Source organism: Cordyceps militaris (genome assembly GCF_000225605.1).
Source record: "Cordyceps militaris CM01 unplaced genomic scaffold CCM_S00009, whole genome shotgun sequence".
NCBI classification, from domain to species: Eukaryota; Fungi; Ascomycota; class Sordariomycetes; order Hypocreales; family Cordycipitaceae; genus Cordyceps; species Cordyceps militaris.
Window position 1 is genome coordinate 317,171 of NW_006271977.1, and position 15,579 is coordinate 332,749.

Sequence of the window (15,579 nt, forward strand, 5' to 3'; positions counted from 1 at the left end):
TATATATAATACTAAAAATACTAGTTAATATTATATTAGAAGTATTAGTTTACTTTATTAGTTTATAGCTATATAGCTTTAATTATACCTTATATAAAGGAGATATAGTAAAAAGTAAAGTAGTTTAATAGTTAATATACTTTAATAACCTTATATTCTTTAAATATATTCTTTTTTAATAATTACTAATATACTTAAAAGATAATATAATTATAATATTATTAAGGTAAAAGAAGGAATAAAGCTATAAATACTCTACCTAACTACTATTAGTATTATAAGCTAATAAATACCTATAGTATCTTTATTTAAGGTATTTAAGGCTATAAGTCTTAAGTATAATTAGTAAAAGTATATTAAATATAAAGATTATTAAAACTAAGTATATTAACTATAAAAGCTATATATTAACCTATATAGGCTAAGTTATTTTATAATAACTTAATTATAACCTTATATAAAGACTATTTAATAAGATTAATTAAGATTTTTAAAACTATCTTATAAGTTATAATAGTAAATTCTAGTTATTTATTATTAAAGATAAGTATATAAGGTATATTTATTATTAGCTATTACCTTTAAAAGTATAAAGATCCTTATTTTATATTATCTAAGCCTTTTATATCTAGGTAAAAACTTAATATAGACTAGATATTTATATAATATAGTAAGATAATAAGCCTTTAATAATTTAATATAATTCTACTTATACTAAGTACTAGCTTTAGGTATAAGAAAAAGGAATTACCCTAAAAACACTATTATTATATATAAAAGAGCTAAATAGTAGTATTAAGTATATAGGATAAAAAATAACTATATACTCTATTAAGATATTATATAGTACTAACCTCCTAAGGAACCTATAGCCTAAAAGTTATATAACTATTATAATATTAATATATATTAATTTATTATAAAGGTATAACTAAAAAATACTATATAAGGTACTTATTAAATAGCTATAAAAAAACTCCTAAGTATATATATATAAACCTATACTTATATTAAATATTTAGCCTAAGTAAAGAGCTTTATAAGCTTATAAATATTATATATATATACTATTAAAAAAAGGAAGTAAGGGTCTAATAGAAAAGACTTTAAGATTAGCTTTAAAGGCTATATTAAATATTTAATTAACTATATTATAACTAATATTTATAGGGTATAGATTCTTTAATTAGAGTATATTATTACTATAAGAAATATATATTTTAATAAGAAGCTATTTTACTAGCTACTAATAAAGAGTACTAATATACTTCTTATTACTAAAGTAGATAGCCTTTATTAAGAACTATTCTAAAATAAAGAGGATAAGCTAAAACTCTATTTAAAGATAACTATACTACTATACTTAAGTAAAAAAAAACTAAATACTATTATATTAAAAGTATTAAAAAGCCTTATAATAAAAGTAATAAAACTCTTTATAACTTAAGGTATAAGGTTAATAACTCCTAAAAGCCTTTAAAGAGAAATATTAGAAGTTATAATAGATAATAATACCTTATTAGTTAACCTTAAAGTAATATATAAATTACCCTAGGAACTACTAAGTTTTAAGTTAATTCTACTTTTAAAGGAGGAAATTAATTATACTAATAAAGTAGTTACTTTAAAAGATAATAAATTCTAACTTACCCTAGAAAAGCTATTATCTATTAATATAAGTAGCCTTAACCTAGAAGAAAGTATTAAAGATATTTTATAATAAAATATTAAAAGTATATTTATACTTAAACCTAATTTAATTATTTCCTTTAAAAAGCTAGTTATTAGGAAAGATAGATAAAGCCTTTATAAAAAAGGAAAGAAGTAAGTAAGATATATAAAAGGCTAGAATATAACTATACTCTTAAAACCCTAAGAAGATATAATTATTAAAGTTAAAGTATTTTATAACCTATATAAAAGAGATTAAAGCTTACTATAGCTTTTTATAGTACTAGTAAATATATTCTAAGTAAATAAAATAGCTTAACTATAATTATATTACTATTATAATAATCTTTTATTAATACTAAAAGATAGTTAAGTAATAAGGAATTATCTACTTTAATAGCTTTAAGAAGCTACTAAGTAAAGTAAATTTAAATAAATAGAAAAGAAAAGAATCTTTAAAATTATAACTAAGACTAATAATATAAAGATATTACCTTTTTACTAGGTTTATATATATAAATTTAATTAATAAGGTTACTTATTATAATATAAAGTATAAATTATTATAAAAGGTAATTTATAAGTAATTAAAGAATATAATATAATATATATAGCTATACTTATTATAAAAGCCTTCTAAGTAATAATAGCTATAGCTACCTACCTTAATCTTAAAGTATACTAATTTAATATAAAGAATACTTTCTTTAATATAACTAGATCTAATAATATCTTAAAAGTCTATATATAATTACCTAATAAATAAATAGCCCTCCTTAAGAAAGCCCTATATAGCTTAAAGGACTTACCTTATTTATAGCTTAAAGAATTTACTAATACCCTTATAAAGTATAACCTATTATAATATAAAGAGAAGCCCTATCTATACTATTCTAAAGATAAAAAGATATTCCTAGTATTTTTTATTAATAATATCCTTCTTTTCTATAGTAAAAGGTATAAAAAGTAAGTTTTATCCCTTATAATAAAGATAAAATAAGTATATAATATATATAATTAAGGAGATTTTAAGTAGTTCTTTAATATTTATATTATATATAATAGAAAATAAAAACTATTATTCTTTAGCTATAAATAATATATTAAGAAGATAGCTAAGAAATATAAACTTACTTATAATTAACCTAGAAAGTAGTATATATTATTATTATCTAGAAAGCTTACTTAATATACTAGTATAGTAAGTAAAGTAGATATTTACTACTTTTAAGAGTTAATAGGGTTAATATTATATATATTAATTATAGTCTAGTTAAATATTATATATATAGTATTCTTTTTTACTTACTTCTTTATAAATTTATTAAGAGATTATATTCTAGCTATAAAGTATTATATATATTATTTATATACTATAAAGACTTTAGTCTTTATTTATAGTCTAAATAAGGAAGTAGTTATTTTATAAATTATTAATAATATATTATATACTAATAACCCTATTACTAGGAAGTTATCCTAAGGTTAAATAATCTTCTTATATAATAGTTTTATATTTTAAAAAGCTATAAAATAAGATACTATTATACTATTTATAATAAAGGCTAAATTATTAAGTATATCTAGCTTAGTAAAAAAGGCTTTTATAATATACTATTTTCTTATAATAATAGGAAGATAGGTAGCTTTCTTATATAAAATAATATATAATAATACTTAGATAATATATATTATTATTAATAATAAAAAGTATATATTAACTAAACTATAATATATTAATATTAATAATATATAATTAAAATAGGAATATAGATATAGGTATTTTATACTTATCTTTATTCTAAGTAAAGTAATACCTATAGATAGTTTTACTAAAGCTCTTCCTTATTAAGCCTTTCTAGAGTTTAAATATCTTATTAATCTAAAAAAGCTTTTAAATATAGTTAAAAAGAGTAATATAATTATTCTAATATAGAATATAAAATATAGTATAGGTAAGAAGGTATTATTTAATCTCTAACCCTTTAAAGAACCTAGAAATAAGTAATATTCTATTTAATTATTATAATATATATATTAATTTTTAATAGCTTTACTATATAACTTTATTAATAAATACTTTAAGGTAGTATAAAGCCTAAGTCTTTTATTTAAAAAAAGCTTCTTTATTTAATACTATATTAGTAATAATAATATTAAATATACTATCTTCTTTCTTTAATATTTTAAAAATAATATATAGTATTATATAATATAAGACTTTATCTTAAAAGAAAGAGTAAAGTATTAATAAGTATTATTAAAGGGTAATAAAAGTAAGTAATAAATAACTTATAGACTTAAGGCTATCCTTATATACTATTATTAAATATTAAATAAAGGGAATTATTATAACTAAGTATAGCTTATATTTATAGTTATAATAAATATAATCTTTATATTTTTATAAGTATATTATCTTTTTAACTAATATAAAGTTATAATATATACTATCTTTTTTATTAAAGAGTATAGATTAAGTATATTCTAGGTAAAGGTTTACTTAATAAAGCTTAGGATTAGCCTTTATAAGCTACTTTACTAGGGTCTAAGGCTAAAAGAGTATTAGTTAGTTTTAATTAATTTAAATAAAAAAGTAAATACTTATAGTATATATTAATAAAGGTATTAATTATAACTAAGTTATATAACTTATAGGAGTTATCTTAATAGGAATAGTAAAAGTACTATAGTAAGGATAGTATAGTATAATAAGTACTTTCTTCTCTTTTTTCTTTTCTTTATCTTTATTTTTAATCTTAACCTTCTCTTTAGCTAATATAGCTATATTAATACCCTTATTATTATTATTATTATTATTATTAATATCTTTATTATTAACCTCTTTAATAAAGGTAGGTATATATACTATTAATAATAAGACTAAGCTTATAAAGGTTTAAGGCTTTAGCTTATTAGCTAAAGTAATTATAGCTATACTAATCTAATAGTAACTATATTAAAAGGGATATATAATACTATTATAAGCTTATACTTCTTTATATAAGTTAATATATAATTTATATACCTTTATAAAAGGCTTTTCTTACTTAGTAAGGAGTATAGGGGCCTTTAAGGAGGGCTTTTTAATATTTACCTCCTTAAAGGACTTTTCTTAAGTATTTAAGGATATAATTACCTCCTTAAAGGACTTTTTATTAATAGTAGTAAAGGTAGAAGCCTTAGTAGTAGTAAGGAAGGGGGAGTTAATAGCTATAAAGCTAATATATAAAGAAACTATTATTAAAAATTTAATATAACTAATAATAATAAAAAAAAGAAAATAAAAAGGTAATAAAGAATTATTATTACTTTTAATAAATAAAAAAGTAAATAGCTAAAAAAAAGTAAATAGATAATAAAGAATATAAGAATAATATATAATAAAAAATAGCTTTTTATATTTAAAAATACTAATTAGCTTATTAATTAAAATAAAAAGTATTTTAAATTACTTATTAAAAAGAATAATAATTCTATTATTTATCTATTTTTATATTAAACTACTATTTATACTATAAAATATATACTTAAGTAGTATATTAATATACTTTTTATAGAAAATAAAAAAAAATATAAATATACTATTTTATTTTTTTATAAAATACCTTTTTATATAGATAGCTATTTTTTATTATACTTTTTATATATAATTATTTCCTTTATTTTATATTAATTTATACTTAATAATTAAAAGGTATATTATATAGAATACTACTTTAATAAAAAAGCTTATCTTATTTATATTAATAATAAATATAGATAAGTAATAACTTTAAGTATCTTAAGATATAGTATTATCTTATAACTTAAATTATATAGCCTAAGGCTAGGAAATAGGATATATAAATTAACTAGTTATTCTTTATAGCTTTATTTAATATAAGGCTGATTTTCCCTATTATCTTTGCTTTCTATTATTCCTTTATAAGCTGTATTAGCTGCGCTGCCATCTTATGTAACCACATTGATGCTCCATAAGAATGCTGGCAGTGCTTTGTTCTGCGAATAGCGCGTGTTGGCGGTTGGAAGGGACAAGACCAAGAGGTATCGGGAGACGGGACCGAGGTGCAGTTCATGTACACGATATGTATACGAAGTCGAATGGAGTCGGGATGCGAATCATCTTTCGATTTCAAAGTCTACCTGGGTAGTGAATGATAGTGCGAGGAGTCGCGTCGAATAGACCAGATAAGTAAGTGCCTGTCTAATCATGCTGTATGACAACTGGTATTTTATATTCGTGACTAATTTCATCCGCATCATGGCAGCCAAAGCATTTCTGATTGCGACTTTATTCGTTATCAGATCCGCCTTTCTTATCGTACCAAAGCTACAGGTATTTATTTGCCTGCTGATATTGTCCTGGACAGCGTTGGTACCGGCAAAATGTTACAGAGGCTGTATCCCCACTTTCCAGAGGTGGCTTGCACTGCTTTAATTGCAGCAACGGCCCTGGCCACACTTCCCAGCGGGCCCACGCTAAACAACAGCGCCCCCAACCGCTGCGAATTTGAATTCATTGTAATTCGTACAGGATTGCTGGCTGTTTAGCGCCCATGTCTCTCCCCTGCGGATCCCCGTCACCTCTAACAACCATTTCTCCCTCCACTCCGTCACCTCGTTTGCGCCAAACGCTCGTTCCATCTCTCAACTCATCTCTTCCCCTTCATCAACCCACCCCACATCCGGGCTGCATCTCTGACCGTGTACCGGCTGGGCTTTCGCCGTCTCAGTGCAGCAGGAACGAGACGCTGCAGCGCTGCGCCAACTTACCCGGGCTCTTGCTGAACTTGCCTAGCTTCGCCTTCCCGTACCCGAGCATTCTCCACCGACAGCCAACCCAGCCGCCGACCAAAACGTCAACAATCCAATTTCATCTCGTCGCTCAAACCACAACCCTCCTTCTGCCATCGAAACCCCGTGCTTCGCCGCCACGGCCATCGCGCCAGCCATGGGTATCTGTAGTTCAACATGCTGTGGAGGTCCGTCTCTCTCCCTCGCTCTCCCGACCTGGGCCATTTCGTCTCCTCTCCTACTGCCCGCTGTCGCTGCCGCCCTTCATCCTCCATGTCCCACCTTCTGACACTCTTCATCCCCAGGCCGATCCCGAGATAGTCTCTACGAGCCCGTCCTCGCCGACAGCGAACGTGAAGCCGTCGCCGACCTTTTGCAGTTCCTCGAAAATGTCAGTAGCATCCGCTCACTGTTGCCCACGTCCACCCAGCCAGCTCTACTAACCCACCCCAAATAGCGTGGCGAGACAGACTTCTTCTCCGGCGAGCCCCTCCGAGCACTCAGCACCCTCGTCTTCTCCGAAAACATAGACCTTCAACGGAGCGCAAGCTTAACCTTTGCCGAAATTACCGAGCGCGGTATGCTTGCCCCCCATGTCTGCACCTGCCAAGCCCCTACTAACAGCCGCTTCAGACGTACGTGAGGTTGACCGTGATACCCTCGAACCCATCCTATTCCTCCTGCAAAGCTCCGATGTTGAGGTCCAACGAGCTGCCAGCGCTGCGCTGGGAAACCTTGCTGTCAATAGTATGATCTATCTCGATGCTCGATCCCCTACGCCGCCTGCTAACCGCATGTAGCGGAAAATAAAGTTTTGATTGTCCAACTTGGCGGCCTCACCCCCCTTATCCGACAGATGCTGTCGCCAAATGTCGAGGTCCAATGCAACGCCGTCGGATGCATCACCAATCTCGCTACACACGAAGAGAACAAGGCTAAGATTGCTCGCTCCGGTGCTCTTGGTCCGTTGACAAGGCTCGCCAAGTCAAGAGACATGCGTGTTCAGCGCAACGCTACCGGCGCTCTCCTCAACATGACGCATTCTGGTACGCTTTCATCGGAACATTTTTTACCTTTCCGCTATAGTACTGACATGGCGCCAGATGAAAACCGCCAGCAGCTTGTGAATGCTGGTGCCATTCCCATCCTGGTGCAGCTCCTCGCTTCTCCCGACGTCGATGTCCAATACTACTGCACCACTGCCCTGAGCAACATTGCCGTGGATGCCAACAACCGAAGGAAGCTTGCCTCGTCTGAAGCCAAGCTTGTTCAGGCGTTGGTCGCTCTCATGGAGTCGTCCTCCCCCAAGGTCCAGTGCCAGGCTGCTCTCGCTCTCCGAAACCTAGCTTCCGACGAAAAATACCAACTCGATATTGTCCGAGCCAACGGTTTGGCGCCTCTGCACCGTCTCCTACAATCCTCATATCTGCCATTGATTCTTTCCGCCGTCGCTTGCATTCGCAACATCTCCATCCACCCATTGAACGAGTCTCCGATCATTGAAGCCAACTTCCTCAAGCCTCTTGTCGACTTGCTCGGTTCTACCGAGAACGAAGAAATTCAATGTCACGCCATCTCGACGCTGCGAAACTTGGCTGCCAGCTCTGACAGAAACAAGGCTCTGGTTCTGGATGCTGGTGCTGTACAAAAATGCAAACAGCTTGTGCTCGACGTTCCTGTCACCGTCCAGTCCGAAATGACGGCCGCTATTGCTGTGCTAGCTCTCAGCGACGATCTCAAGTCTCACCTGCTGAATCTGGGCGTCTGCGACATTTTGATTCCCTTGACGCACTCATCAAGCATTGAAGTTCAGGGCAACAGTGCCGCTGCCCTCGGCAACCTCTCCTCTAAAGGTATGTATCCCCTAACAGCCCCAGAAGCACGTGCTAACTCATTTTTCAGTGGGCGATTATTCCGTCTTTATACAAAATTGGACTGAGCCCAACGGCGGAATTCACGGCTACTTATGCCGTTTCCTTCAGTCGGGCGATGCCACCTTTCAACACATTGCTGTCTGGACCTTGCTTCAATTATTTGAATCGGAAGATAAGACGCTGATTGGCCTCATTGGTAAGGCCAGTGACATTATCGAACACATCCGAAACATTGCGAACCGCCAAATTGATGCAGAGCCTGAGCTGGAGGAAGAAGACGAGGGTGAAGTTGTGAATCTAGCTCAGCGTTGCTTGGAGCTACTCGGGCAGAGCATGTCCAAGGCCCATATTGAGGGTTAACTTGACATTGAGCAGCACCACCACAAGCGTCGATAGGGCGGGGGGACATTAGTGTTGAACGCGTCTTTCAAAGTCGAGGCGCAGCTAACGGGGCAACGTTGGTCGCACCTCGACGCTAGTTATCTCTTTTTCTGTACCTGGAGTTTTCTGTTTGGTTGGTGGCTTTTGCTGGCGCCCTGCGAGTCACTGCCGAGTTGCAGTGGTAGGCAGAGGTTGTGAGCCTTGACAGTCTCAGTTCAGCTCTCTTCTCTTATTCATCTTGTACAAAGCATATGCAGCGCATTATTGCTGCTAGCCCAGCATTTTATAATTTTGATTTTAGGAGCCCGCCGAGTATGCGAGGGCCAAGTTGAAGGACGGTGTAATTAGACAATGCGATGTTACTATGGTATACCCTGATAGACTTGCTCTGTTTTTACATGACTGTTGTACATTGGTGATGCATGCGTGGCGATGCAGCTATTGCTCGACGCGTTGTAGCGGATTCTCGAACCATTGCCGTTCGTTCCACGGTAAGACTTTTGCGACAACCTTGCCTTGTATGAGGGCGAGGGGTAATGGGCCAAAGGTTCTTGAATCTCGTGACGCCACTAAGTTGTCTCCCACAATCCAGCAATGGCCGTCTGGAATCTGTTTAAAAGGAGTCAGCACCATGGGCTATTGAGCCTCCATCAACAGCTCCCCTACCTGAATCATAATCTCCTGTCCTGGCTGTCCCGGCGTCCCGACCGAGACGTAGTCGCCGGGCAGGCCGGTGACGCGCTTGACGCCCATGTCGTGGGCGGCATAGGGCATCTGGTAGAGGACGAGGTCGCCGATGCGGACGCCGCGGCCGTACCGGAAGCGCTTGTCGGTGCCGATCCAGTCGCCGTACGTGGAAAAGGTGGGCAGCATCGAGGGGCCGTCGGCAGGGTCGACCTGGAAGCCGTGCGTGGCGACGAGGTGCCAGGCGAACCAGAGCTTGGTCATGCCGACGGAGATGCGCACGCTGGGGCGCTGGAGGAAGCGAGATGCCATGGCGGAAATGGGAGAGTAGCTGGAAGGTTTGTGGCGGGAGGGTGCGGGCTCCGGGGGTTATGAGTGTGATGATGGAGTCATTATAGTTGAATGCGTCGCGGTCGGTTCTTTAGAGTCGATGTGCCTGGCTCTCAATGAGTTGTCAAAGATGTGAAGTGAGAAAGTCAGGAAGTTACGTGGTGGCGCACTCACTAAGTCCAAATTGTGGGGCTACTCAAACAGCTGTCAGAGCTCTCCAACCTCCGCCTCCTCTCCTCCACATTCAACACGATACCTCGCAATTGAACTTCACCTCCCCGCTGTCAGCTACAGCAGAGCGACCATGGCCGCTCTGAGCAGCCCCCGATGTCTCTTCAACTCGCAGACTGCCCTCCGGCGGGTCTTTTCCCTCTCGACGCCCGCCGCGCCGTGCCGACACCTCCTCGCCAGCGGCCACGTGCTACTCCTCCGTGCCTCCTCACCGAGCCAGGTGCGCAGCTATGCCGGCCCCCCACCGCGACGCGTCCCCCGCGGGCAGCGCTCCGTCGACTCGGCCGACGGCGGTGTCGCGAGCGACGATCGAGGCTTCAGCCCGCTGTACACGACAGCGCAGGACATTGAGCGGTCGCAAAAGGACCGGATGCCGCAGGACTACGAGATCAAGGACCCGAAAATCATGGTGCTCGAGAACGGCTCGATTGCGGGCCCGCTGTCGAGCAAGTACGTCATGAGCAAGCTCGACGAGAAGACGGAGTCGCTGCGCATGATTCGGCCGTACGTGCCCAAGGGTGCGCCTCTGCGCAAAGGTGCCGTGGCCGCCGGGGATCAGCCCCCGGACAGCGGCGGCGCGGGGCCGGCGACGACGACGGAAGAGCAGTATGCGCTGTGCGAGATTGTCAACAAGCACGAGGCGTTCCTCAAGGAAAAGGAGCGCAAGGAGCGCAAAAAGGCGGCCGGCGCGGCCAAGATCAAGACCAAGGAGATGGAGCTGACGTGGTCGATTAGCGAGCACGACTTGCAGACCAAGCTGCGGCAGCTCGGCGCGTTCCTGGCCAAGGGCATGAAGGTGCAGCTGGTGCTGGGGACGAAGAAGGGCAGCAAGAAGGTGGATGAGGACACGATGCGTGCGCTGCTGCGCAGGATCGAGACGGAGACGAAGGAGTTGGGCGCGCGTGAGCTGGCGCCGGCCAAGGGCGAGTTGGGCAGGACCATGAGGCTCAACCTGGAAGGCGTGGTTAAGACGCAGACGTGACAAGGGCTGCGTCAAGTGTATCAACAGCTTTTTGTGGCTTTGTGTGCTGAGGAGACGACACAATGTGTATACATCATCATGTGCTCTGTATTTATCATCATTGCGAAATATTCAAGCTTCCTTTTTTGTTTATCAAAGCCTTCCAAGAAACCCCCAAACGCCAATGTCGTGACAAATAAATCATAAATACGAAGCCAATTCTCACATGATTTCATCCAGACCATCATCCACGACCGGCTGCACCAGCTGCACCGACTTGGCCTCCTCATTCTCGTCCGTCTCCCACCCTTCCTCCTTGTCCTGCTTGTCCTCCCTGGTCTGTGTCTTGCTCTTCTTGTTCTTCTTCTCCGCCGGCTCCTCCTCTTCCTCGTCCCCATTCACGTCCTTGTTGATGGCATCCCACGCCTGCCTCCTGCCATCCACGACGCGGAGCCGGTCCCAGCTGCGGCGGACCTTGCCGGCCGTGCGCTCGAGCACGGCCTCGGCCATTTCGGCGCCGCGCTCCTTGCGCCGCCGCGCCTTGGCCGACACGTGCGCCTTGCGCTGGCTCGTCTTCTTCTGTACCCCGGCGGCGTGCTGCACGGCGAGCACCGCCGGTCGCTCCGTGGGCTTGCCGCTGCGCGGCGGCTGCGCTGTCTTGAGGGATTTGTCCGTGTCGATGCTCGGCGACGTGGCTCGGCGCGCGGCCCGGGACCGCTTGGAGGGTTGGGCTGTGTGGGAAGGCGTTAGAAGGGCTCTGATGGGGAGGAACTGGGGGGGGGGGGGGGTAGCATACCTCTTGCTTTGGCCATGTTGTCTGTGTGGTTTGGGGGAGATTGTCGGTTTGCAACTGCTGATGGTGGGGGAATGTTGAATGTCGGTCTACGACTTTTTTTTTCTTGAACAGCCATTATCGATAACCAGTGTGCATTGTAGTGGGGTTACGAGCTGCAACGGAAGCTCCCGACCCGGCAAGTAACTAGGTGTAGGTACGGGATACGTAGATTTAGGGGAATTCAAATATAATTCATAGGTAGTATACATTTTACCCGCTCTATAGGTAGAATTGTGTCAAGTTGGTGTTGACAATGGTTGAGCGGTACCTGACTACCTATACGCACCTTGGGTCTATCGCCAACTCTGGTGGACATTGTAGTTGGACCAGTTTCGCATCCGGCACCTACCGAAATGGCCTAGAATATTTCAAAAATTCCCATGCTTCTTCAAAGAAATTTTCTATAGATACTCGTCTTTTTCAAATTCCCGTACTCAACCTCGCCTCAACGGCCATTGCGTCGTCGCCAGCACTGGCATGGCGCCAGAGCCGCCGCCAAAGCCACAGTAGTTGTGACGAGATGCATCAAAATAAAATCAGCGATCAACTGCCCTTTTTTCCCTCAAGCTATCTAGTGTTCTTATTCGAGTTTAACTCTACCTATGCTTAGCTACTTCTTTATCCCACTCGCATCCGCAATATTGATACGTGCAGCATCGAGAAGTGAGCACGAGAACAGAGAAAGGGAATCAGAAATGAATATTAAAATTACATAAAACAAGCCGAAATTAGTACAAATATAATATTACTTCCCGTCTCGGATGTATACCTCGAATTAGCAGGTAGCCAGCCCGTGGGAGGACAGAGACTCGGCCCATATTTCTCACCAGCGAGTCTCAATGTTCGCATTTTCCGATTGCTGTTAATCCTCAAAACTAAAAAAAAAAAAGGAATCTTCAACCGAGTAATATGCGACCAATGACTGAGAAGATTACCCCAGCGTATGTCAATGTATGCTGCGCTATCGTGCCAAACGCCGTCCTTGATGTACCTGAGATGACGATGCATGCAGGATGACGGGTAGTGCAGCATCGCCGGTCGTGTGTTTGCATACACCATCTTAGACATTGCACGGCCAGTGCAGTGCATCGGACCAAGCCGCTCCATCGACCCATGTGAAACCGCATATTGTGACTCTCCCCTTCGTTTCTGTCTCACTTTTCTCTTCCTTTGCATTTCCATCTTCCTCTACAGCTCGCCATTGAGCCACGGGGTCACCAGGTGGCCGCATACTCGTCAAGATGAAGCCGCTCTTCGTCACAGTGATTGCAGGGATCAACTACCTCCTTCACCCCGAGATTTTGGTAGGCCTCTCGTGGCGCTCTCGTGATACAATGTATGAAGCTGATCTTTTTTTTTGCCTGCCCAGGGGTTGATTCAAGAGGACATTAACCCAGATGCTGTCCTCCCCGTCACGCTCATCAGCACCGAGGAGCTCAGCAGCCCTGACCTGGACACGTTCCTCAAGGGCCTCGAGCTCTACGACGACGTCTACTCGAGCGAGTTCGCCTTTGCGTTGGTAGAGAAGCCCGGTCGCACCAATGATGCGAGCCGCAGCAGCATGGGCACCAGTCGAGTTCCTGGCAAGCAGACCTACACAGTGCAGGTCGTCGCGAGCCGCCCCGACGCGGATGCCCAGACGGTCGCTCCCTTGTCCGACTTGCCCACGGGGCCGTACATTCTGCACGGCAAGGAGCTTCACCAGGCGTACAGGATCTACGAGGATGAGCTGGGTGCCTTTTCCGCCGGCATCGTATCCGAGAAGCATAATACGTTTGACCGGTGCAACCCGATCCCCCTTTATTCAGCAGCGCCATCAGCTAATTTTCTCGCGTAGATTTCTCCATCTCGGCGACGCCCTCACCAACGGAACACTCCGGCCTGTTGCTGTGCCTTCGCGGCTGTACTTTGCCGGGCCCTCCGTCCGGAAGCCGCTCTCTGGGCTGCGCTACGCCGTGCCGGAGGACTTCGACGTACGCGGCGTGCCCACCACCCTGTCCAGTCAGAACTGGACGGCGCTGCACCCCAACGGCGCCGCCGCACACGCAGAGTACGTGAGGATCCTGCTGGACCAAGGCGCCGTTATTGTGGGCAAGACAAAGGACGGGCAGTTTGCCGAGGGTTCCTCGTGGGTGGACGCGACGGCGCCGGTCAATCCCCGCGGCGACGGCAGGCAGCCTGGCGGGGGCGCGGCGGCCGGCGCGGACTCTGCACTCAGCGAGTACACCTGGTTGGAGAACTCCATCAGTCAAGGAGGTAAATATGAGCGGGCAGACAAGAATTAAACTTGTGATATTCGAGGCTAACGTGTGAAAGCTCTGGACGGGCCTATTCCCCAGGCTGCTGCGTATGGCCTGTTCACGCTGCGAGTGACTGCTGGAACCGCCTCCCAAAGAGGAGTCCTCACGAGCTCTCCGTGAGTGATGCATAAAGTACTACAAATGCTATACTCTGACGCTACCCCAGGAAATTTCAATCTACTGGGCTTTCCGCCCGCAGCCTCGAGGACCTCGTGCACCTGGCCGCCCCGTCCTTTACGCTCCCATGGAAAGCCACCACCCCGCCGAGACGCCTCGTTTACCCCACCGACTTTGCCTCTCTGCTGTCCGAGAAGCAAAGGTCGTTGATGGACGAGTTTGTCGCGGCGTGGGAGACGGCCCTCGGCGTCAAAGCGGTCCGGTTGAGCCTGGCCGAGACTTGGACCAGGAACCCGCCACAGGACGCCGGGAAGCAGACCTTGGACGATTATCTAGGCACCGTGAGTCACATGTGCGGCATTCCAAGTTGATGTGTGTAGCTGACATGAGCCAAATAAAAAGGCCGCGTATGATGCTTTTTGCTACGACTTTTACCACAACTATGACGACTTCCGAGCGACATTCAAAGCCAAGTTTGGCGCGGCGCCGTATGCAGAGCCAAATGTGGCCGAGCAATGGTGCGTTCTTCCCATGGTTCACAATCAAAGTAAAACTTGGCTAAAATGCAGATATAGGTCCAATGGTGCCAAGGTAGACGGCAAGGCCGCCACCAAGAAATTCGAGGTTTTCAAGGCGTGGTTTGGCAAGAATGTGGCACCCACCACAGCCGACGCCGCCAACAAGGCCGCCGTCATCGTCCCGGTTCTTAACCAACGTCTCACGTACGATGGGTGGTGCTATTGGAATCTCATACCAAAATATGTCTAACATTGAAAGCAGGAAATCAACCAAGAGTCTGCATCCGACCATTCTCGCACCTATTCTCGGCGCCCCGCAGATGTCGGCGCCATGTAAGTCAACTCCCATCATCCCCTTCCTGCCGACCTACCATGGACTGACTTTTTTCTTTTACTTCGCTTTACAGTTGCCCAAATTGCTGTAGAGGGCAACAATACTGCCTACGTGCCCTTTTCTGCTGGTGTTTTCGGTGCCAAGGGCGACGACGTCATGCTCGTGCAGACGATGAAGCGCGCGTTCGACATGGCCGCGTGGCGCGTCCGCGTGGACGCGGGACGCTTGACGTTTCCGGTGGGAAACAACACAAGGGGCGTAGACGATCATCGTCGCGATCCGTATCCTCCCCCCGTTCCAGGCGGAATTTCGGTGGCGAAACCTGGGGGTTCTGAGCTGTAGCACGGGGGAAAGAAATGACATTTTTGCCGTACATGGCTCGTAAAAGATTCATGTAACTTTATTCAAGAACAGCTACTACAATTGATCTCAAGTTCTGTCTGGTGTGGAAGAATGGCATGACCGAATCTTGCGTTCTAGTGATCGCTTGAAGGCTTGGTGGGACGTGACGACGCGCAACAAACAAGGCGTACGCAAACGCATACT

At 41.7% G+C, this 15,579-nt stretch overlaps 5 protein-coding genes across 5 annotated transcripts; 3 read left to right on the forward strand and 2 right to left on the reverse strand.

Annotated features, from left to right (window-relative positions):
- Positions 1-6,060: 6,060 nt before the first annotated feature.
- Positions 6,061-8,702, forward strand: CCM_09420 (vacuolar protein 8; the record flags this gene model as incomplete). Its single annotated transcript, XM_006674554.1, has 7 exons — positions 6,061-6,195; positions 6,473-6,629; positions 6,774-6,859; positions 6,926-7,046; positions 7,102-7,215; positions 7,269-8,321; positions 8,371-8,702. 7 exons carry the CDS (start codon positions 6,061-6,063, stop codon positions 8,700-8,702), a joined length of 1,998 nt encoding a protein of 665 aa, XP_006674617.1.
- A 459-nt stretch (positions 8,703-9,161) lies between these two features.
- On the reverse strand, positions 9,162-9,719 carry CCM_09421 (mitochondrial inner membrane protease subunit 1, putative; the record flags this gene model as incomplete). The annotated part of the gene is made up of 2 exons (XM_006674555.1): positions 9,162-9,332; positions 9,390-9,719. The coding sequence occupies 2 exons, from the start codon at positions 9,717-9,719 to the stop codon at positions 9,162-9,164; spliced, it is 501 nt and encodes a 166-aa protein (XP_006674618.1).
- A 322-nt stretch (positions 9,720-10,041) lies between these two features.
- On the forward strand, positions 10,042-10,950 carry CCM_09422 (Translation initiation factor 3; the record flags this gene model as incomplete). The annotated part of the gene is made up of 1 exon (XM_006674556.1): positions 10,042-10,950. The coding sequence occupies one exon, from the start codon at positions 10,042-10,044 to the stop codon at positions 10,948-10,950; it is 909 nt and encodes a 302-aa protein (XP_006674619.1).
- Positions 10,951-11,151: 201 nt separating this feature from the next.
- CCM_09423 (uncharacterized protein) lies at positions 11,152-11,741 on the reverse strand (the record flags this gene model as incomplete). Its single annotated transcript, XM_006674557.1, has 2 exons — positions 11,152-11,660; positions 11,726-11,741. The coding sequence occupies 2 exons, from the start codon at positions 11,739-11,741 to the stop codon at positions 11,152-11,154; spliced, it is 525 nt and encodes a 174-aa protein (XP_006674620.1).
- Positions 11,742-13,005: 1,264 nt separating this feature from the next.
- Positions 13,006-15,375, forward strand: CCM_09424 (amidase, putative; the record flags this gene model as incomplete). Its single annotated transcript, XM_006674558.1, has 8 exons — positions 13,006-13,068; positions 13,134-13,537; positions 13,602-14,020; positions 14,081-14,180; positions 14,231-14,522; positions 14,584-14,883; positions 14,975-15,032; positions 15,107-15,375. The coding sequence occupies 8 exons, from the start codon at positions 13,006-13,008 to the stop codon at positions 15,373-15,375; spliced, it is 1,905 nt and encodes a 634-aa protein (XP_006674621.1).
- Between the last annotated feature and the right edge of the window lie 204 nt (positions 15,376-15,579).